The sequence below is a fragment of the Brachionichthys hirsutus genome, unplaced genomic scaffold, assembly GCF_040956055.1.
Source record: "Brachionichthys hirsutus isolate HB-005 unplaced genomic scaffold, CSIRO-AGI_Bhir_v1 contig_909, whole genome shotgun sequence".
Classification (NCBI taxonomy): domain Eukaryota; kingdom Metazoa; phylum Chordata; class Actinopteri; order Lophiiformes; family Brachionichthyidae; genus Brachionichthys; species Brachionichthys hirsutus.
In genome coordinates this window covers 204209-228755 of record NW_027180345.1, presented here as the reverse complement: position 1 = coordinate 228755, position 24547 = coordinate 204209, and the positions used below count along the sequence as shown (strand labels likewise).

At 39.9% G+C, this 24547-nt stretch overlaps 1 protein-coding gene across 1 annotated transcript in view; it reads left to right on the top strand.

The window, feature by feature from the left end:
* The window catches only part of LOC137913800 (receptor tyrosine-protein kinase erbB-4-like), a 99645-nt gene that overhangs the window by 5649 nt on the left and 69449 nt on the right, over positions 1 to 24547 (top strand). The window contains exon 3 of the mRNA XM_068757436.1: positions 13567 to 13753. Coding sequence (XP_068613537.1) covers positions 13567 to 13753 — 187 coding nt within the window. The remainder of the gene's footprint in view (positions 1 to 13566; positions 13754 to 24547) is intronic.

The window sequence follows — 24547 nt, the reverse complement described above, 5'->3', positions numbered from 1 at the left end:
GCTCTCTCTTGGGGGAAGTGCCATCTCATTTCTGTTTATGAGGCCCTTAATTTCACTCAAGTCACAAATCACAATCTTTTTTCATCATCATCATCCTACATCAACTCTGTTGCTGCAATCATAGATCACAATCCATCTATAATGCAATACTACCTGTAATGACATGTTGAAGCCTAATGCACAGTGGAAGATATTTTACTTCTTTCTGTGATTGTTTCCTTTTATATTTTACTACTACTCTCCAGTATACCTCCCACTATAATTTGTTGGGTAATTTCTTCACTTATCTTTCGTGTGCTTATAATGTCATCATAATGTCAAATTCATATAGACTACACTCTTAATCCTGTAACATATTCCACAAACCACATACTTGCATACTGTTATTCTGCATGTCAGAATGTAATCACTGATTTCTTATCGCCAGAATAATACCTGAAACTAGTGTATTCTAGATGCATAAACTTGTTTGTCACGTTCACATATCCATAGAATATTAAATATTCCTCTCCCTCGGGTTTTCAATTTAGCACGAGTGAACAAATGTTGCTTAGATTTGTTTTAACAGCAGAAAGCCAGCTGGCGCTACTTCCATAGTTTGTGGGGAAAATAAGGCTGCATCATTATGATCGAACTAGAGACAGAGTCAACCATTACCAAACTTAATCTCTCCAAGAGAACTTAAAACGGGATATTCCTTTTTTTTTTTTTTACTGCTGACTGTCTCTGTCTCTGATTGCAAAAAAAAGCCTCCTATTGAAGCACCAGATACAAATATGGTGGAGAGGAAGGAGGAGGAAGTGCTCTTCTCGTTCTATTCAGAATGACTCCAATTATTCTTCCAAAGAGAATAACTTAATTGCTCGTTAAGTTGATAATATTGCTCCATGCTGATAATCGCATCTCCTCACACTGACATATAGAGCAGACAAAGGGATTTAAAATTATATGGGAACGAGTGGCGAGAGTGTCTATGAAAGAGAAGAGGAACATAAAGAAACAGAACATTACCTAGATCATTTCAAAGAGTCTTTTAGTATAATTGCAGCTTTTAGCATGAAATGAATGCATTTTGACTGCCGTACGGTGCCAGCACCATCCTTGTGAGATGTCATGTCTTTATAGCGGTGACCAATGCTTAAATTACATCACATTTTGTTAAGCCCCAAGCACAACTGCCTTGAAATTAAATACGGTGATGACCTTTTTGACATATGCAGTATTTAGGTAATCTAAACAAAGAAATAAAAAAAGTAAAAGAGGCAGATGTAAAATCAAATGAGATAATAGTTAGCATTGTGTGTCGGGAACACAATGTCCAGTTGTGGATATTTCTGGATATCCCAGACATAGTCATTTGCAATTTTATTCCTTTAAAATTCGCCACACCCTTTTCATCCACAGTGGGTGTATAATGATACTTTGTCATTTGTAAATAGGCACAGCAGTTCTATCAAGCATTTGGGTTTTAAGGGGCCAAATAGTTGCGTCTAATTTGTGCTTTCCAAGTTAAAAATAAAATAACTGTGCTTTTATCTGCTCATATACAGCCAAGGTGAAGCGTTTGCCTGAAATGTTAATGATGTGCCGGTGACGCTAGAAAATGGCATCATCAGAACTGGTGTAATGGTGCATGTTAGCCTGTGTAACACTGCTACCAGATCATACTAAATTGAAGTTGAGGTCAGCATCAGTGGTTACACAGTTGAGATGGATCCTGTTTCAACCACAATAACTGATTAAGTCCCCAAATTTGACAAGAGCAATGATTGTTCATGAGATTGATTCTCAAATACCTCCAGGTGTGGTAAGGCCCACACGTCAACAAATGATTCCTGACACCACTTTAACCTCTCATTTTGAATGAGAAAATGTCTTTATAACAAAGTCTATTGTGGGTTCTAATACAGGAGATGTTTGTCTTTCAGCTCCCATCTTCCTCCCCAATGTATCATTTATTCAAAATTGAACTTCCTAACATTCCTAGCCTTACAAAGACAAATAAGCACCTCTGTAGTATGTTTCTTTTATCTATTACATCTGAACAGGAAAACTTTACTTTTTAAAACATGTCCATCTTGTGTCAAGTATATATTTTTAAATAACAGATGTTTCACTGCACACATTTTGACATTTCATTGAAAAGAGCATAGCACATATATTAAAGAGGGATACACATTATATTTAGGCAAGTATGTCGCAGGATGGACTATGCGGATGCTGGATAATCTTAAATACATGACTGCCATCAATAATATGAATGTTCAACCTGTGTTTTTCATGCTATGAGGAGTCTCAACTCAACTCAGTCTCAACTCTCTGCAGAGAATAAGACCCTTTGAATACAAGTCTTGAAAATGTGTTGGATAGATGTGTGATTATCAGTGTTGATTTGTGGTGGACTATCTGGTAAATCAGAGTTATCAGTATTGTAATACAGTGGAACCTCGGTTCTCGAAGAACTCAGTTTTCAAACAAAAAGTTGGAGTTTAAAATGCCCGGGAAGTTGAACAGATTTTCTGAATTCGAACACACGAGAGGAGCCTAGGCAAACCGAAGAGATGGGAACACGAGTTGAGCCGACGCGGACCGAAGACACGCGAACGAAGGCAGAGTCGACTTGAGTAGAATCAGTTTGAGTTGATCTGCCGTAGGAGTCGATCTGCCACCCAGTCATTTTATGGAGCGGCCTCCATTTGAAAGGAATATCCCCTCCCCCTTATTTCTGTCCCTCCACCTCCCTCTCGACACCGCAGCCAAAGCAGGATGTAAATGCTGGAATTGTGTTAAATTAAAGCAAACCTCAGTGCCAGCATATTAGTCATGAACAGTGATGCATGATACTTCGTAGTCTGATGCTGCCTTTATCACTCTTTTTCAGATTCCTCCCTTGAACTTTCAGATTAAATTATTGGACTGTGAGATATGTTACATATTCATTCATTTGTTTTAAAACATTCAGTCTGCAGATTTATACAATTTACAAAGTCAAAGCTGTTATTCAGACTAATGCGATTGAGGGTTTAGGATGTGTGTTCTGTACAGTATTTGTATTTGAAAATGTATTTTATTTACCTTGAAAGTGCCCTACAATTCACTGGTGGCTTGCAGGAATTGAAATGTGTATATATTGATGCTGAGTTCTCTCTGTTTCCATTTGTGCCATTCTGTAATCCCATTTTCTATGTATTTTTTGTATGTATTTTTCATTTTCTATGAATGTGTACTATCATATGAGCAGTAATGTGGCGAAGTGGATAGCGCTGTTGCCTCCCAGCAAGAAGGTTTTGGGTTGATGCCATCCTGTGGCGAGTATGCATGTTCTCTCCATGTCTGCCCGGGTTCTCTCCGGGTTCTCCGGTTTCCTCCCACCTCCCAAAGCATGCAATTTAGGTGAATTTGTTACACTAAATTGTCTGTAGGCGTGAGCGTGAACATGTGTGTTTGTGTTTGTCATTCATGTGGGCCCGTAGTGAACCTCGCCTTCTGCTTGTAGCCAGCTGAGATTGGTTCCAGCAGATCCGTGACCTGCGAGGCTGTAGACAAGATGACTGTGATCTTCCGGTTTACAAGAAAATGAATTGATAGATATCCCTGTACTTTTAATTTGCAGTTGAACCATAACAATGAGACAACATCACTCAATGGCTGTTTCCAATTTGGCAAGACATAGTTTTAATAATAAAAAAGGGGTTGAGAAGTAGATATATATTAATCTAAATAGCTGCTTTCAATGTTGTAACTGAATATTTCCTAAATTATGACCTTATAATGCTTCCATACCTATGAATGTCATACATTAGCCATTTTACTCGGCTACCTTCAATAGGTTGAGTTACCTTCGCACACCCTGTCTAGTAGGACAACAGCAAGACATTTTTGATTACGATTGTAACGCAAAGAAGCAGGAAGCATCAATTTCATCCTCCATTTGTCTTGTGCGTCATAAATCTTGACAGATATGAAGACAGATAGAAAAGGAAAGCACTAGAGTGGCATCCCTTCCCATGAGGAGAACTTGCAACTCCATCAGAGCACTAGTAATGAACGGACTGTGGGGAATTCTCCAAATGGATTAATTTGTAATTGATTCAGTGCATTAATTACCGGCGTGGTTATGCCTGTGTCATGGTTAATATTGTGCAGATCTGACAAGGCTGGGAGGCTTGTCTGCGTTGGGACTGTTTGGGTGATGGCAGCCATTATTCAATTATGCCTCACATATCGGCGACAAAGCAAGTCTTAATCCGAGAGTAATCACTTCCCCACGCTCTGCACAATGTGCCGATGTGTGGGAGGATGGTGTTGAGTTTGGAGTTAGACTTAGATCCATCTAGCTCAGAGTTATCTCCTTTATCAGAGCTGTGGGCCAAATCCCCTCTGTGTGTTTGGGAGTAAACGAGAAGTCTGCATTGCAATGAAAGTTTCTAAACGTTCTGTGATGAAACTTTACTCTAAGTCTTCGTTCCAGTTTCCATGTGTGATTCCAAAACTAGTTATCCAGTTTATCTGTACTGATAAATGATGTGCACATAACATATTTTTGCATAGCAGCTGCTCTTCCACACACAGCAGATATCCCACAGCCATCACCCATATTTGGATTTGCTCCTCTCATCTATTTGTTTTTCTTTCATACTGAACATCATTACTTATATATATACTGTACATGCAACACTTCAGGTGGTACTTCAGGATGGCTGAAGTACCACCTTTTGTGATAGAGTCACTGTTTCCTCTGCACCACCATATAAAATTAAACATATCTCTGATGGCGGAGCTGGTAAGTGAATCAGTTTCTGATTAACAAACCAATTCTGTAAGTCTCCGAGACTACAGCATTATATATCTGCTTGGCTGTTTTGATTTTTGTCATTCTGCAAGCATCAATTTCCCAGTGTCAACATGCATCCATGTGATGATGTCACTTAAACATGCTGTAATAATATCATTTGTACCTGGAATATTGTAGGAATCGCAAAAAGCACAATACATGTAATATAACACTGGAAAAATGGAATCCAACTCCTGACGTTTTGTGATATACATGAGAATTCAGACAAACGTTACCACTGCTTTGCCCTCTGTGCATGGTTCCGAGATTATAGGATATAAGAAATGAAGGCACAAGGCCTTGTGGGTAAATTTCTCTTCACTGTTAAAGGAACAAATACCTGAATTGTTGAGGCACTTGAGTATAATTGGAATGTAATAGATTCTCCCTTTGGCGATAACAACAATAAAACCATGCACCCAACTGATTTGTGTGCCGTGAGAGCAACACAGACACTTCCTCCACTAGATCAGCTCCATTCGGAATGGGACTCTAACATTGTTTTATTTTGTTTATCTCTCGCTTGTATGAAACTTTGATGCAAATTCAATTACAACAGGTCAGTAAATGGCTTAATTTGGCCTCTTTGAGTTTGCTGTTCTCCATGAAAGTAGATTCTATACTCCACAGCGTTGAGAGCTGTCCACTTGACTCATTGCGTGTCCGTGTGTTCCACTTCTACTTACAAAACCATTAAAGGACCCACTCTCCTTTTTCCCTTTATCAACTTTTACTTCAACAGAAATCTGTTTCAGCCCTGAGCAAAGAGCGAAAAAGCTCTTTCCCTTACAGTTCATTAGATTTCTGCTTTGATGTAAGACAGCCATCCTACAACCATTCTCTAAGTTTGAATCAAACACAACAAAAACAACACAGACAGTCCTGAGACTACCAATACTTCGTTGTGTCCTTCAGTACATATTTCAGTGTGAAAAAACATTGGGGACCGTCATCGTCAGTGCCTGCTTCCGAGCAGGCGGGAATCTCTAGTGGTTTGATTTTATTTCATAAATGTCCATGAGCTTTCAGAAATTGTAGACAAAAACAGACAAAATGAATCCAGAGCAGGATGGAAGATTCCCAATCATGATTGCAATTTGTAAGGAGTGATTATTCAATCCTATTGAATAAACTAGGGGCGATTGGTTTTGATAGCACATCAACAAACTGGATGAAATCGTACCTTGAGGGACGAGAACAAATGGTAGACATAAACGGAACCTTGTCCTCGTCCCTCCCGGTAAGCTGCGGGGTTCCTCAAGGCAGCATTCTAGGGCCGTTACTGTTCCTCCTATACATTAACGACATGAATGCTGCCTGTAACTGCAAATTGTTCCTGTTTGCTGATGACTCAGCACTCCTGATTTCGGGAGAGGACAAAGTGCAGGTTGAGGAGGCTCTCAGCTCTGAGCTCACCAGAATCCGTACTTGGCTTACTGATAACAAACTGTCACTACATCTTGGTAAAACCGAATCGATTCTTTTTGGGTCTAAACACTCTCTACGTGAGATAAATGTTAATGATTTCAAGGTCACAGTCGATAATACAGTCATCCCCAGCAGAGAAGAGATTACCTATTTGGGCTGTGTTCTTGACAAATACCTGTCTGGCGATAGTATGGCAACTAAGGTGATCAAAAAAGTCAATCAGAGAACAAGATTTTTGGGCAGAATGTCTGCTTTTGTCAACAAAAGTGCTCTCCGGACGCTTGCTGGAGCCCTCGTTCAGCCCCTCTTTGACTATGCTAGCACCTCCTGGTATTCAAACATCAAAATGTCCCTGAAAACCAGGCTCCAAACCTCCCAAAACAAACTGATTCGGCTACTCCTCAATCTGGGGCCCATAACCCACCTTCTTCCTGGACATTTTGCTAGCCTAAAATGGCTCAGGGTAGAAGACAGGGTTAAACAACGCAAAATGGGATTGGCATTTAAAATAGTCAATGCAGCTCTGCCCTCAGTCCCCTCAATCCCTGCATACCTGACGGAACACCTCCACAGATTTAGTGACACCCACAGCCACAACACTAGAGGGAGCTCAAACAACAACCTGATTACCCCCTCCTATAGGACTAACATGGGTAAATCATCTTTCTACAATACGGCCACCCAAGGGTGGAACGGATTGACTCCCGCCCTCAAAACATGCACCTCTTTGGCCTCCTTCAAAAAGGCCCTAAAAATACACCTTTTAGGGGGACAGAAACGGAGATAGTCATCACGACTCTCTCCGGATCAAACCCCCCCTCCTTTTTTTTGTCCACCTATGTTGCACGTATTAATTGCTTTAGTAATTTATTGTAATTTATGTAAGTTATTTATTGTAATTTTGCATCAGTGGTGTAATTTATTTTAGATTAATTGTTAGTTTGCACTGGCGGTGTAATAACATTTTATTTTTGTTTTTCTAATGTTACGTTGCATCAATTGCGTAATTTAATATTGGTTTTATTTTTATTTGTATTGTTATTTGTGGATGATTTATGTACGAAGGACTTTCAACGGAAACAAGCCCGCAAGGGCTTTTTTGAAATGCTCCTCTTAGACAGGATGTTTGACGTTATTTGTACTGTAATACATGCTACTGTGTGACTGTACTTGTACTCTAACATTCTATCTAATAAATATATTCATCATCATCATCATCATCATTTTTCCCTTTGTCTGCTTTCAAGTGACACACCAATGAACCTTTGGGAATGTTGTGCTGGTCTTAGCATGATTGAAGTAGAAGTCTAGTCAGTCACCTCAGGGAGCAGGGAGGTTTTCTTGTCTCACTGCAGTCCTGTGACTTCAGTCCTCTACTACTACCCCAGTGGGACTGTTAAGTGTTGCTGTGGGGGAGCCTTGGCCATGCTTAATGGCCCCAACAGCATTATTATCTGTTAAAGGTTGATGGGCCTCTTGACTCAATAAATTTAGGAGGACAGGAGGAGAAAAAGTAGTGCTGTGTTAAGGTGAGGTTTCACTTGGGGAATGTATGGATCTCCCTTTATTTATACACTGAGCTGCAACTTCTACAGGGTTTATCTACAATAAGTTTGATCTGAAATATGTCCCTGTTTTAAAGTTTGGATGAGCATTACAGCGGGGTTCTGTAATGCTTTTAATGTTCTATGTATACCCTTTGCCTATTGTGTAAAAAGTAAATAATTTTACTTCAAATTATGCAGATGAAGCGCAACTAAATCTCTAATCTCTATACATTTAGTAAGAATTGAAAACCCAAATGATCAATTAGACCAAACCAGATAGCTAATGATTTAAACAGCCGTTGCCCTTCTACTGCTACACAAATTTGTCAAGGAAACAAAAAACAATATAGTCTATAAATAAATATGGAGTAGGATGTACATTTACAAAAGTGTGAGAGTTTGCATTTAATGAAAAAAAAATCTACTTCCAAGCATGCTTTGAAAATAATGCCCTCATTACAGCTTCTCTTGTCTCAGTAAAGTGATGGCCCCATAAAACCAGTATAAGAGAAAATGAGAAATAAGTAATGTGGCCTTATTCCGACCACAGAGGAAATCTCTGAAATTAAAGATAAAGGTCTTGCTCTCTCCACAGGGAACCAAAGAATCATTGTTCTGACCCACTTGACTGTCCCCTCTCTCTTTTTCTCTCCTATCTATCACACACACACAATAAAACATCTGGATACAGAGCATCAGTATCCAGCCTTTCGATTCGTTTTGGCAGCCAGACAATCGTGTTATTCCAAGATTTTGAAGTGTTCTGCTGGTACTGAAGTTGAAGACTTAATAATAAATAATAATAATAAAGACGAAATAATGTAATAACAAAAAGTGACCAAGACCATTCAAAGAACAAATTAAATCCACCCCAACCGTCACATGGGCAGAGCAATGTGCAGAGAGCACACAACATCAGGGAATACGCAGAGCGAGTAAAACGCATCCCATCCTAATGGAAACGGAAAGCCACTCTAGGTTGTGCAACACGTGTCTTTTCCAGTGGCAAGGTTGCATCAAGCTGTGGGAGTTGTAATAAAATACAACACATGACAGCATTACTAAATTCAATATACATTTTAAGGCTATACCTCAAATAGCACCCTCTCTCTTTGGACAGATTTTTCATTGAATACCAGTGTTGACGGTCACATTATTTTACTTGTCTACTTTGAACCATCTCCTGGATGGATTTAGACGCATAACATTATATATTAACTTCTCAAGCTCTTTTTCCTCCGATGACGAACTTCGATACTTGAGACTCATGCATGAGGCATTTTGTGTGTTTTGTCCACAACTATCTTTTCACACCACTCTGAACTTATATTATGTAGCTCATATTTGACCGTTTCTGTCAATGATGCATGCAACTTACAGGGCTTCCTGTCATCATGCTTGACAAGTCAACTGTCACACTGTTGCAAACAATGACACTCAGTTGTCAACTGAACACTATTGCCTTGGCATAAATGACATGCACACTTTAAACAGAGACCTCTCAAAGTCACCCATTCTCGGCAGTGTCATTATTGAGCGACAGCCAGCCCCAGGCTCAAACACATACAAAAAAAAACACACACGCTGTGATTTAAGTATTTGGCAGGTCGTTATTGTTTTGTTACATCTTGTGTTTGTTATATGCTTTTGTACTAGTCACTTAGTTCTATATGTATGTTTCATCTCACTGAACTTGTCAATATTGCTTTAGTATTTAAAGGAAACGTTCCTTTTGATTGTTTCATTGGAATCCTCGAGGACATCCTTGAGCAAAATGGTGCTCCGGAAAAACATCTGGCATTGACTCAGTGGAAACTAGGGAAGGACGTGGAATAGCAACAGAGAGGATTTAAACCTTTCATGTTAGTTGGAATCTTTTGGCTGTGTTACCATATATGATGACAACAACAGCAACAACAATAAAATGCAATCTCACATCACAGTTTTGTTTTATAGCAGGCATGCCTGCATATTTGGGAGTATGAGAGGTGCCATGTAAGAAACAGAAGGAACAGGTTATCTCTTCATTCTTCAAAGACTGGTCATCAGAGTACGTGCGCACACACAGAGAGATAGAGAGAGAGGGAGCGAGAGAGAGAGCTCAAAATCAGATGTTTGAAGTTGCTCATATTCATATTATTGAGGTTGTGTTTTACAGGAGAGTTTGTGATTTCCCAGACTGGAGGCAGGAACTTCCTCAAAGCAAATAACGACACATGAGGGATTTTACTAAAAATTACTCCTCCAATCAATGCTGATATGATGACACTAAGTCTTATATTCTTACTGAGGGATTGTTGCACCATGAATAGTCAGAATGGAGGGTTAACAGTCATTTATCAATGAATTAATTATTACAGAAACTTACTTTCTGTAATAAAAAACTCAAGAAGATTTCCTGACTTCAACTTGTAGACACTATCTGGATTCGGTGTCTGCTTGCTGATGTGGATGTGGTCTCAGGCAAAGGATTTAGGCAAGTGATATGGAAATAGAGGATGAGGACTTAGTGATGCAATGCAGACCTTAAGCCTTCCAAGTGCACTCCTGTGTATCAGACTTCAATGACCACAGTCCCACGGAGCACGTCGGTATGCCTCAATATGCATAGAAATGAGAGGCAATCATACTAACGTGTGTTCAGTCTCTCCAAACTCTCTAATGGTGTCATTGCCCTTTCAGGTCTGCATCACCCCTCACAACAGTTCACCTTCATCCAGGTCTCCTTGCTCTCTCTCTCTCTCTCTGAGTGTCCATTTATTTAACTGCCACAGGTGTGATTTTAATTACGCCGTAAAATGTACGTAAACTAATTCCGATGCACTTCACTGAGCACCTCCTCCTGCTGTGTGCATTCACGTCTGTCCTACTCTACCCTAAATCCTCCCTCCTGGCCCACTTGGCTTCTTTTCTTTGAGAAGTTGAGGACTGAAGGACTTAATTTGAAAACGGTGCACGTCTCTGTGACTCAAGTGAGGGGTTTGTTTGACTGCCACACTTCCGTTCACAAACATCCCAGCCTCGGAAGGAGACAGGAGGGAGAAATATCTGTTAATCTAGTGAATCTGTCTCTTTTGTTCACTGTTATTGGGACTCTTGATGCATCAATCTCTTGTGGGACATGTGAGTTGTTTATGCAGGGCGCAGGTCCATGCGAGTTGGGGATTTTCAACACAATTCATCCCTCATGCATTGACACAGACGTCTCACTTCGCATTGCACATCGCAGCCATACGGAATAACCTTGTTGACTTGAGAAATAACCTTGATAATAAATGATGATACATTTAAAAAAGCATTAAAACCTGGTGTGATGAAGATGCCCTTCATACCCGTGTCAAGATGGTCGATAAGCTATTTTTACTGGGAGAAATTCAGGACAACAATGTATTATGTTGTTATCTTTAGCAGTTAATTTACTGCTCTAATTGCAGTGTAAGTATATAGACCAGGTCATGCAAATGACTCAGGAATATATTTAGCACAAGCATGCACACAAAATAAATGTGCTGCTGCATTGGCATATGTGCCAAGCTGACAAATGCTTCTCATTCGTGTAATTTGGACTGCTAGTTTAACAAATGTGTCAGTTTCACATTTTAGTGATCATTTTTAAAGGGAGTTGCGGATGTTAAAGCTCGCTTCATTTCAAGTGGCGACTTCCCTAAAGATAATCTTGGCCTGCGCCAGTTGGTGTTGGGATGGGGAGTGCTTGTTTTGTTGATCTGTATTTAATGAAAATGACCACACAGAGAAGGTTTGGCCATTAGTTCAGCAAGGGCCTGTAATCACTACAAGTTGTTTTCCCTTTTCCCCCCATCCCATTCATTATTGAACAAACAAACAGTTGGGAGAAAAAGCATGTGTACCTGCCATCTCCTTCTCCCCTTGTTTTATTTGTCTCTGCAGTGCTGCACTTTGGGGAGTATTGATTTGTTCACTTGAAGAAAAAAGAAAAAAAAACAATTCAGAAATCATGCGAGTAGGGTAATAAACAATCGTTAAAGAAATAATGAAAAGTAAAACATTGAATTTGTGCATTGAAATAATTGCCTGTTGTTGCTTATGTTCAGATTCAGAGCTGATTGGTTTTGCTACAGTGTGAGATCCCCCCACCTCCACCACCATCCCCATTTGTTAGCAGGAAAAAGTACTTGGATTGCAGATAAGGAAGAAAATGTATGGCACATCCCCCCCGAGTCAATGTCACTGAACTATGTATATTTGATTGTGTATCAGGATAAAACAGTAGCCCAATCATCCAGCAGGGCGAATTACTGATCTCAACACACCTCAGCTCTTGCTAATTCAAATCTTAACAGAGAGTAAATTATTCTGGCTGTGTGTCCACACTGATGGCACAACACAAAACATTACAACTGTATATGCATATAAATACATGCATAAATATGGCACAACAAGGACACACCATCTTCCATAACATTTTATATCTAGATAAAGCAGCTCACGTCATCCTCTTTACCAACTAGTTCTGAACTGGTAAACGCATGTGCACATTCACACCAAAGAAATCTCCCACCACTCAATCACATAAATACACAGAGACTCGCCAGACTCTGGCCCGTCTGTTTCTATTAATGGTAATCAGCAGGGTGACGATGACAGTGCTGTGACTGCGGCCTACTTACTGGTGGCTGATGGCCATGCTCTCCGACAGCTGTCAGATGCCATGGCTGCACTGCCAGGCCCTTCTTCAGGACTTATTTCGGCTTACCACATTAGCCGCAACGACACTTCACACACAGACTTGTTGATTATCAGCATCAGCAGGCTGGCGTGGAAGCACTTTTCTGACCACCCGTCTGCTAATAACAGCCACCGTGATGGTGGATCAGAGAAAGAGGACACAGCCTGTCACTTTGATTCAAGCAACAGCAGCCTCAGTTTGGCGGCTCCTTGCCAGACCTCAATAGTTGTGGCACTCCAGCCTAAATGGCATCTAAAGTGTGAAGCAACGGCTGTCCTTGTGGTTCAGTCACCCCGGGCCAGACCCTTGACGCGAGTTCCGAACCCTGTGCCAAGATTTGCATTGAGGTTACACACCCAGGAGTGAGATCTCCTTGCTCAGATGTTGATGCTCAACTCACTGACATGAGTGCAGATGTGGAAAGTGACCTCGGAGATGGCGGCTGTCAATGATCTGATGTATTCCTAACTTCCTTTTCATTATGTTCATTTATTTTTCCTCAGCACTGCATTCTCCGTTCCTCACCTGCTTTCACTGAGTACTCGATTATAGAGGCAATTACTACACAATACATATTTATGTCTCACATATTTTAAGGCCTAAAGTTAGGCCGATTGTAAAACTGTGGGCTGTACCCTTTTTTTAATTTTAAGCTGAATATGAAGCACAAAAAAACACGTGTTTAAATTGATATGTTTCTGACATACAAAGTGCAATTAAAGGAATATCATTACTCCATTGTCCCTTGCAGTTTGTGAAAGCAAGGTAGATGCATGTGATGTCACAGTAGGTAGCTTGCCATTACACTCATTGCACTTACTGAGTAGCAGCGTTAATGTTCAGCTTTAATCTTGCAAATACATGGAAATAAAAACCACTTCAAACACGTGAAAGAGCTGTTGCGTGAGATACTGTACACATATATCTAAAAAGAAATCAAAGCTACATTCCTAAAGAGGGAAAACGTAAAGCTGCCCCAGGTTGCATGTTGTATACAGTGGTGCAATGTTGGCATGCATTACCATTTCTTTCTATATCTCTGCCCACAGTCTATCCGAGAAGTCACTGGCTATGTATTGGTAGCCTTGAACCAGTTTGACTATCTGCCTCTGGAGAACTTGAGGATCATCAGAGGAACTAAACTGTACGAGGACCGCTATTCCCTGGCAATCTTCCTCAACTACAGGCGTGATGGAAACTTTGGCCTGCGTCAACTGGGTCTGAAAAACCTCACAGGTGAATGGCTGAATTCATTTTTTGGTTGCTCTAATTTCCCAGCTCTGTGTATTCCTGTGAATATAATGAGTGCGTTTTTCAAGTGTAAATAGAAAGTGAAATCGATGGCCAACAACATGTAAGATTTTAATTACAGCTGAATACAGACTCTTACCTGAAACATGCTATACTTGTGTCGTGATATTAGCTCGTTTCAAATCACCATCTTGCAATGAATCATTTTTAAAATGTCTTGCATCTGAGATCAGCTGTGATCAGTCCTGCTGCGAGTCTTAACTATATTAATCAGTATTTGTGTTACTTTGCTAAGGATTGTCTACACTCAAGAACTTGCAAACCTACATTTTTTTTGGTCAGAAGCTAGAGATGTCTATACATGTGATTACATAAAACTTGCCTACTAAATAAAAAAGTAAAATATAACCTATAAATCCAGTGTATAATATGTAGCCCACGGGATCTTTGTGCTACTAGGTTTCCTTCAGTCGTTCTGACCCTGAGGTCAGTGAGACATAAAGTTCTTGATTTGCACAAAAAAAGAACAAGAGCTTCTCCAGCACAAGGCTGAGTGGAGCATGCCAGGGCGAGAGTCAGCACAATAAGTGTGTAATAGAAGGTCAAAGGTGTTATTTACTAATTTTGAAGTTAATTCCATCCTCACAAATTGTCTGATGGTTTTGAAATAGTGATAAAAATGTGTTTTGCTGATTAATATGATGTAAAATTGTTATCAGTAAGGGCTCGTCAGTTCTGTGTAGTACAATGATTAAAACATTGCTATTTTCTTATTTTTGTGCACTCCAGTGCAATCATAATGTAAATTACTTCCCTTATTATCTTTTACAGGTAGCACTAAGTGCCAGCCATGTCCCCGTTGAGGGGGAATGTCAGTAAAATGGGCTTTGAAATGATTTTTCCTGATCATTTCTCTAGGGGTATGAACTCACACTGCATTGAGGCTGGAATGGTGGCATACAGTATTGTACTCTGAAGTTTTGTCACAAAGTATCTGGAGCATTATAATAATGCATCAATATGCTGTCCATGAATGCATGTTGTATATACCTGTAAATTTGTTTACAAGAAAAGAAACAAAAAGATAATATGGTAGATTAAAACTAGAAAAGCACACAGTGCAGACCTCCGCCAAGCAGCTTGTTCCCCTTGTAATCGGATTTGCACCGTCCACATGGTAATCTGGATCATCATCAAAAGGTTGAAATGTAAAAATGCATCAGTTGATGTGCATTTTTAACTGATTTTTTAAATCTATTAATCGGGTTTTCAATGTTAAAATTCGATATTTTTTCCAGAACTCATTCTGGATCAGATCCAGAAGACATTTTACATGATAGTGCATATCGGACTCCTTTAGAAATTATGATTTTTGGTGAGTGAATTTAATGTATATATTACAATATATGATTTTTTTTTAAAAAGCCTAGCTATTATAAGTAAATGGGAAAATTTGGATTTATTTGTATCGCGACACTATCCACAATCCGGATTTGAGTCGGATGAAATTCAGTAGGAAGATAGAGGTCCCCACCCTACATGGATGTGGTTGATTATTGACCGATGTTTATGCGGCCAATAATCAACCGAGATATTGAGGAACACGGCCACGCGATGTGCTGGCGACGTGTCCGAGGTGTACCTGGCCTCTTGCTCATAGCAAGCTGGGATATGCTCCAGCAACTGCCGTGACCTGCAAAGCGGAAAAGCAGCTGTAGATGAGACGGATGGATGTTTTAATATCTTGCAGTTCATGTCAAGAAGACATTGATGTTTGTCAGGAAGCAGGGCACTGAACTTGTTTTCCTGCTGCTTTCAAGTTCTAAATAATTCAGTCATCTCTCATTGTTCTTCTCAACTGCTCCTTCTCTGTGATCCCCAGAGTCAAAGGAAACAACACATCCATCAGTGACTGCATGTGCAATGACATTATGTGCTTGTGCGTTATCATCCATGTTGCATTCGTACTTGCATGTTGCACTGTGCTAAGGGAATTTCATTTGTCCAGCACCACAAGTGTTTTTTTTTCCCCTTCCTCTCTTCTTTGTGGTGCCAAGTTCAACCCAATGCTGAGGGAGCCTGAGCTGGACTCTACAAAAGATTTTCTTTGATGTGCCATCTGTGGCCTAGAGCCATGAAGGAAAGGGGAATTCATGCACAACAGTCATAGCCTGAATCTGCTCTACTTATTTCTGCTTTATTTCAAAGTTTTATCCAAGTATTTCTTATTCCTACCAGCGAGTTGAATAGAGCATATTATTTTTAGAATACTTATTTTTATTTTTATCTTTTCCCAAATTCGGAAGTTTGGTAGTATAGTATATTAATTTCAGCCATTCCCGTGGGCCTTGGTAAAGAAGACTCGGCCCAGGACCCAAGTCAAGTTCAACTCTAGTTTGGTCTGGCTGTGGTATATGCAGTGCGGTGTAATTTATTTTAAAAGATACATTACTGATCCCCAGAGGGGAAATCCTACTCTGCATTTGACTCATCCCTTCAGAATAGCAGCCAGGCCTCATGTTTCCTGGGGAGAAACTTGGGGTTAAGTATCATGTTCAAATATACATTGTGCTGGTGCTTGAACCGCCTCGGCCACAGCCGTGCCCAAAATATGAATTTGTAAAGATCTAAAATAACAACTCCATAAGACAAGTGTCTTTCTATGAAGACACTTGTCTTAAAGGCAGTATCACATTTGATTTTTGCACACATGATCCTTACTGTTTAACAAGCTCTTGCTCTGGAGCAAAACAAGTCAATTGTGTCCCTGTTTGTTCTGCTGCAAGGTGTCATCATTCTCCAGTATACTGCTGAGGCAGGGTTGAAGTCTGTTCCACCAGGATGGATCGACAAGTAGTACAGATTCCTTCAATGTTTTTATTGAGTCTTAGACTGAACTTATCATTCATTTTAAAAGGGTTTGATACTGCTGCCATGCTGCTGTTCCTCTGACAGCAGCTCCCAGTAGAAGTGAGAAATAATCAATATAATCCATAAGCACATGTATAAGATGATAAAACGCATTAACTCCATAAGGGACAAATCGAGAAAAGGCACAGTAAAAGACCCATTCAGCACTGAAACCCACCCTCTTTTCTATTTGGGTTGAAATTGCCTTCGGATGAAATCAATTTGTTGTGAGTATATTGTGGCATTGCACTTATTGATTTCTCCGGTGCACTTTCTGTTGGCTGTGAATGCACTCTCTGGATTTGAAGGGACTGCAGGATTGGGTGGAGAAGATCGCTGGCTGAGCAGGGATAGGACTCCCTCTGATGCACCTTTCAATCAAGCTTAGCAAAGTTATCCTCATGAATATGAAATAATAGGCACACAGAATAAAATGTTGAGGATTGTGTGTGTCCACAAGTGAATAGGAGCAGAAAGGAAATGATAAGTCAACCATTGCTTAAGTGTGAAAACTTTAGTTAAATTATCTGACTCTTTATTTTGTTGGAACAAAATAGTTCTAATTTATGTGCCATTCGATGATTGTCCCTTCAAAATAGTACCTCTACATTTGGACCATTTTGAATGTGAACTTTTGAATGCTGCAAACGAAAGATTTGCAAGTTTGTATTTCTTCCTTTCAGGCAGCATACTTTCACATTATAATTACAGCCTGCCTTCCTGGCAAAATAATAACTGCCTCAATAAGGAGCACAGCACAGATGAGCTTTCCAATTTTAACCAATTGTACGCCCACACCCCATCCCATCCCTTCATTCTATCCAATATATTTTCCTTTTTTTTTCAGATTTGTTTAGTGCTGTTGATTCATTTTATATCCACCCTACACTGTCCAAAACGGAGCATCCAATCTGAAGCCCCATCTGCTGAATGATCCGCTCTCGTCTCATGCATGCACACAAGCCTGTATTTTACGCCAAGACGTTATCCACTCTGTCATGGCCCATCTGCTCTCTCTTTGTCTATCCTATTTTCTGTCATTCTTCCATCTCTTTTTCCCCTCATTCATTGGCAGTGTGTCTGTCATCATATTCCAGCTCGCTGTCTTGATTTGCCACATTGATACCTTTTTTTTACAAATTCATGCACTCAAGTATTTGTGCAATTCTGTACTGTATGTAACACGTACTAGCTGAGTCCTCCTCTTTTCACAAAAGCATAATGCAAGTTTTACATGCTGTTTGTCAATGATTGTTTTCTCATCCACTGAATGCATCCTGATCAGCGGGATGGGGCAAGGTGAAAGAGACAATTTGAGCCAGTGTGTTTCCCCCAGACAAGGAACTGCTCGGAGACGGGCATTAAATTGTGGCCTCCTCTGATCCTTGGCTTCCATCCACTGTCGAACGACGGGGAAAAGAAAGAGCAGTTCTGCCACAGGAGGCAGGCGAGCCTGGTTCAGTGCACACCAGCAGAATTCAGCCAAGCCTATTGTCTGGGATCCCACAGACCTTAGATCTCCTTCAATTGTGTGTCTAATTGATTACTTCCCAAGCAATTACTCTGGCGTCACACTCAATATTTCACTGCTCCACGAAGGGTGCAAGAGGGACCGTCTTTCTGAAGGACGACTTTCATATTGTCACATTTGTGAGCCCCTAATGTGGATCACGGGATGGCACATGTTAAACTGAAGTCCGGAACGGGCCATTAGTGGTGGTTGGTGTAAATTGATTGCTGTGTAATACCACTGTGTGATAGCGATAGTGCGGCGGTAAGAGACAATGTTGGGTTTCTCGGCCAGGAGAACAACGTAGTTACATTTCTTTAAAAGTTTAAATGTTTTACACAACTATATTTGAACAAAGCTAGCAAAGAAAGAGACAGGGTGAGGTGCTCAGTCACCAGGGAGGAACTAGGAGTAGTTCCACATCTATTACGGAGGCCCCATGGACGCCTCCCTGGGGAGGTGTTCCGTGCATGTTCTACTGGAAGAAGACCACGAGGAAGACCTAGCTGGCCTGGTAACGTGGCTGGGGAGAGGTAAGTCAGGAGGTCCAGTTGAAATATGGAAGATCTGGAAGATTTCAACTGGATCTGTCTCCTCAGGTATTAAATATAGAACTGGGGAGTTAGGGATGGCACATAGAACGGGAGAGCCTGAATATACTGAGGAAACAGAGAGGATATTCTGACAGAGTACTGTCCAGAGAGTCAGGTCCAAAGAGATGAGATGTGTAAAAGTTGTGGCTCGTTCAGTTCAGCAATGCCTCCGCAGTTCAAAGCGGTGAATGCATTAGGATGAGCCGAGGAAGACTCTCACCTTTCATCAGATGAAATAAATACCCCGATTTGCATAAGCATGACCACATATGCATTAATACAAATTGACCTTCCAAACTGAGGCCCCTATTCACGCGTTTCGTTGTTTCAAGGGGCGCTTCTGCTGGGGTGTAAATGGAATTTTGGTGTGTTTGCAGTGTAAAAAGTGTAACATTTCAATGATAATAAAAGTGAATCTTAATCTTAAAGTGTTAAACCAGTAAACATCAGTGGCTGATTGTGATGTTGAATGTAGACAATATATTACTTTGGTCATATTTTATTTATAGATTTACAAATGTAACCTATGTAAGCTCTACTCAGCTAAGATTAAATATTTCTCAATGACCTTGTCATACGTGTTAATATTAGTTTTCAGGCCTCAATTAACCATTATTTCTGCAATGAATATAATACAACATGTGTAAAAAGAAAAAAAATAATAGCACCACTCCATTAATCTCTGAATTGTTTTCAATGAATCCACTTAAATGTTAGTTACTTTGAATATAAGTTCTTTTTTTGTGACCCTAACACTCAACTCACAGCCAAGCACGTACACATACACTGATTGTGGAAACATTAACACAATGCACTACCTTTAGACAGACACAACATCTTATGCATAAAAGCAAACAAATAAGGGATTGACAGTTAAATTTTTCATTGAGTGATACTTGTATTGTTCTTACTTACTACTTACCTACTTCTTTCTTACATGTAGCATTACAGATTCAAAACAAACAGTCATTCTGTGACTGCCATGTTGTGTTTCCATCACTGACTGTCTGTCAGTGTGGCTTTACCATAGCAGTGTGTGGCTGACAGTTCTTGACATGAGGCTCTTACTTTGATTTTGAAGGCCAGGCAATGTTTCAGACAGGTTTTTGATGTCAGTGATGGTTAGTGCTCTGCTCACCCAAGAAACAAAACAGAAGGAGCAAACACAATAAGAGGTTACTGACAGCTCCACAGATCTCAAAAACCACAGGAATATGTCACTTTCCATCAACTAAGTTATGAGACCCTGAATGCAGGATTTATAACTGTCATCAAAAAAATATATATAAAAAAAAATGAGTGGGAATCTCTGGAAAGGCTCTCAAATGGTTGAGGTCCTACCTTGAGGTCGGAACATATTTTGTTCAGATTGGAGGCTGTGTCTCAGCTATGGTCTGTGAAGTACCCCTGCGGTCGATTCTGGGACCCCTCTTGTTCAATCTGGCCATGCTTTCTTTAGGCCAGTTGATGCGCAGCAATAATGTCAGATCTATGTTTCACTGACTTTGGCACTGCATCGAACAGAGCAGTGTATGGATGAAAAAATGGAATGGTAGCCATTATTATAAGATAGCTCATGCATTTACCTTGTTTGCCTCTCCTGGTGTAGCTGTATAAAATAGAATATAAGGCTAATGTTTAGGCTAATATTGAAGCTATAAAATGAAAATGTATGGCAATATTCAGACCCTTCTGACTGTTTCACATAGAAGGGTCTGAATGCATTACTTATTATGTGAAGAACGAGTGAATGTCGGTCAGTTTTCAACTTTTTTGGCTTCAACAAAAAGTATGAGATTTGACATTTCACAAGCCATTCTGGTAACATAAATAGGGCACATATTCCGTCTCTAGTTGAGGGTGGAAACAGGTTTGACCTCCATTGCCTGTAGTATCGCTACTCTTTCCTTTTTTTGGCTTCTGGCAGCATTTTTTATTTTTTTATTTTGTAAGTTTGTTAGAATGTTTTGTTACCTACAGGCCATGGCAAGGATTTAAACGTTTGCCTTTAAAGACCATCAATTGTCAATTTTGCTTGCCACAAAATATCAACTTGTAACAGCGATGTCATTAACCTCACAGAGGTGCATGTTCTCTGAATGCTCTGCAGTTTTGCTTTAAATGTACATATCAGGCACTGATGCACACCACATGTAAACATTGTTTCCATGAATTGAAAGTCATTGCCTATGCCGAGTAATTTAATGTCTCATGCTAATCTTGGATAAATAAGGCTTCAATGTGCTGTTGCCTTAACAAACCTGTCATGTACTGACTGAGATCAGCTTACTATGTGGCAAAACCAACATACTTGGTATGCTTGTGGTTAGACGCTCTCTCCTTTCAGGCTTTCCATCTTTTCTTCCCTTTCTTTTTGCCTTGCCTCCCCTCCTTTTTTCTTTTGCCCATGTCAGAGAAAGTAGTCCATTTTAATTCAACTGGTAGGCTGAACACACATCAGCCTTGATGAGCTAAGTGGCCCTCAGCAGCAGCGATTTAAGGTTTGTTTACTCTTTTTAACCACAGAGATGTTTTTCCACTGATACTCCTTTTCATCTCACCTTTTTGTCTTTTGTTTGTTGCTCTTTCTTGCATACTTGTCTTCTCAAGGTATTAATATAATTTTCTCCTCCCTCCCTCCCTCCGCCGCCCTATGCATTAATCAGATTGCCAGGGATTTATCACAGTTAAAGTTGAAAGTAAAGAGCCTCCTCCCCAATCACAATTCTGTCATTATATATTTTTCTCTACCTTCTCATTTTTAACCAGATGCTTTGCCTTGCATGGGTTTAATTCCATAATCCCTAAATCTCAAGCCATTTTTTAAAATAAAATCTCATTTGACACAATTGTGTGAGGGATGGACCAAATTTAATCAGGAGTCTGTGAATGCAATTGTCTGGGAGCAGTAGAGGCGTCTGTTTGGGGGATGAGACCATGGCCAGTGCCCCATTTCATTACTATAACTGAGCAAAGATCTAAACAGTTGTCCTTGTTGCTCAGGGAATGTTTTGTTTTTTTTATTATTAAAACAGTGCATCAATTTTAAAGTTTTAAAAGTTCCATTGTGGTCAACGCTTTAATAGCTATGCTCTTTGCTCGACTCAGTCAAAGGATTGGGAATGTGACACCTGGCTGCTGCACTTCTGAATGAGTTGTGGTGAATTTAAGATGCTGTGAGGATTTAAACTGACGCATAGTTTAGCTTGATTAGTTGATTCCAAACACATATATATGCATGTGACCCATTCAAAAGCTCCTGACCACATTGTTTTCAGAGACAGCGAATTCCTAGGCCTCCATCTTTCTCGTGAACTTCTCATAGAGCTCTTTTATGTCATTGAATTAAGGCAGTTGTTCTTTTCAGGTCAATAGTTAAACACATAAAAAGTGCAATTACATTTGAATGGGAACCACTTCACTTCACTTTGGGACTGCATTAAGGGCATTAAAATTACATGTCTTTCCAGTGGAATGTGCTCTATCCATTGACCTTAGAGGAGATGTGGCTTGTGATGCATGCCGTAGTAGATTTTGCACGATAGAACATTTTAAGAAGTTATAGTCTTTTAGGGTTAGGGTTAGCTAAATAAATTTTTGCTATAAAGATGAAATGAAAAGCAGCTTCTCCCTGCGATAATCTGGCGATTTATCCAGGGTGAACCCGGCCTCTGCTGGGATAGGCGCTGTAAATCTACGATCTGGATCTGGATGAGCGGCTGAAGATGAGACAATTAATGATGATCTCACCTGCAGGAAAATTAATGAATGAATGAACGAAAAGCAGTTAGAAACTCTTCAAATATGTACATGTTATTGCTCTTTAAATGAGTCCAGTCAATATATTTATATTTGTTGCCATGTCATCCACACAAAAATTCCACAAGACAAAACTCAGGCATTGGAACACATCATCTTTTTTTATTTAATCCACACTCAAACACACATGCAGGCACACGGATTCGCTTGTGCTTTACATCAGGGATTTGCAAGCACTCCCTTGGCAACAGTGAGGACAGAAGGAAAGAGATGGATCCATGCAGCTGCAGCAGATGACGGATGGGAAAGGAGATCACCTATTTGTTGAGCAAAGACAGAGATTGGCTGTCCTTACGCCTCATGTCAGCAAGGGAGTCGGAGCACAGTGATTGACACAGAGCTTGTTTGGGAACAGGAGCGGTGATTGAAAATTTCGGAAATGTCCGTTAATGCTTGTTATTAATTGTTATGCTGGTTGTATAACATGATTTTCAGTACAAGTGTCAATGGTACATGAGAGGTTGCAGTCTAGAGAGGGTAGTCAAGCAGTTTGATTCACTAATTTAACTCGAAAATCTTTTGTTCTTTCTTGGTGCATGCTAGAACGTGAGTAAGAGAGTGTGGCGTTTATGTGCTATTTCAGGGGTGGGCAAACTTTTTGACTCGCGGGCCACAATAGGTTCTAAAATTTGACAGGGGGGCCGGACCAAGAACAGATGGATGGAGTATTTGTGTGAGCTAATATAAATGACACATGAAAGCTATTGCATTAAAGTATTTGTCCTTTTACAGGTAGCATTACAGGGAAAAGGTCAAATGAATGAGGTTTAATTATAATACAATTTTGTTTAATGATATGATTGGACAAGCTTGGCGGGCCAGATTAAAAAGACCAACGGGCCGCATATGGCCCCCGGGCCTGGGTTTGCCCATGCCTGTGCTATTTTCATTCTAGCTTTTTGTATGTTTATTCACATTCAGTTTAATATAGTTTAATCACAGTAAAACAGTCGTTTTTAGTGGGTTTAAGGGAGCAGGGCGAGATCTGGTCGCCCAAAGGGACAACATGTCCGTGAGAACTGGTATCAATGTTGACACAATGCATATTGAGAAAAGAGCCTCAGTTTATAGTTTTACGGATGTTAAAAAGTTAGATGTTTCATTAGTCCAGGAAACACACATGCAGGAGTGTATGTTGATATATTGTACTTGAGGAGGGGAAAAAAGGACACTTGCTCATCATACTGCGGCGCAGAAGTAATTTTAAAAACAATGGTGCAAAGAAGACTTGCAATTGAATTCAACCATTTCAGAAAATAAAAATGATATAGCTTTAAAGATCTTGTGGTGTGCAAAAGATATGATGTGTTCTGTTATCAATGAGAAGCTTGTGTTTGATCGTTGGTTCGTTTAGTTTATGTGTACTTGATTAATTTATCATTGTCTCCATTATTTATTTATGTTTAGTGTGAATCTTTTTTCCATTTTTCTATTATTTTCCTTTTCTATTTTTATGAGTGAGATTAATATGTTATGTAAATGTTATGTAATTATCTGGCATATCAAAAGCTACCTGTGTGGCTCCATGGTGCTTTACGGTGATGGGATTAACTTTATGGTTTCTTAACTTTACCTGCACAACGTCTTGTTTTTCAGTGCAGCTAATGTTCAGCTGCAGTGTAGTGTTAACATTCCCCCACCATATTTCTATAACTCTTATATGTTAGAGTGCAATTTAATACTGATAGTAACAAGATCAAGCTAATGGATAGTTTAAGTTGTGCCCACGGCATGTATAAAAAGTGGGTACCTCATTAATACCAGACCTGAACCATGTGTTTGAGGCTATATGTGGATGTCCGCTTTATTTGTGTCAACTGGAAATGTCCACTCACCTTATAATTTGTCATTTCTGCTATCATGCATTTCGAGTGGAGCCCAGCGACAGCAGTAGTCCGCCCCTGACACAGTGCTTTAAAGGATGGTCTACACCCAAGCATTTAGCCT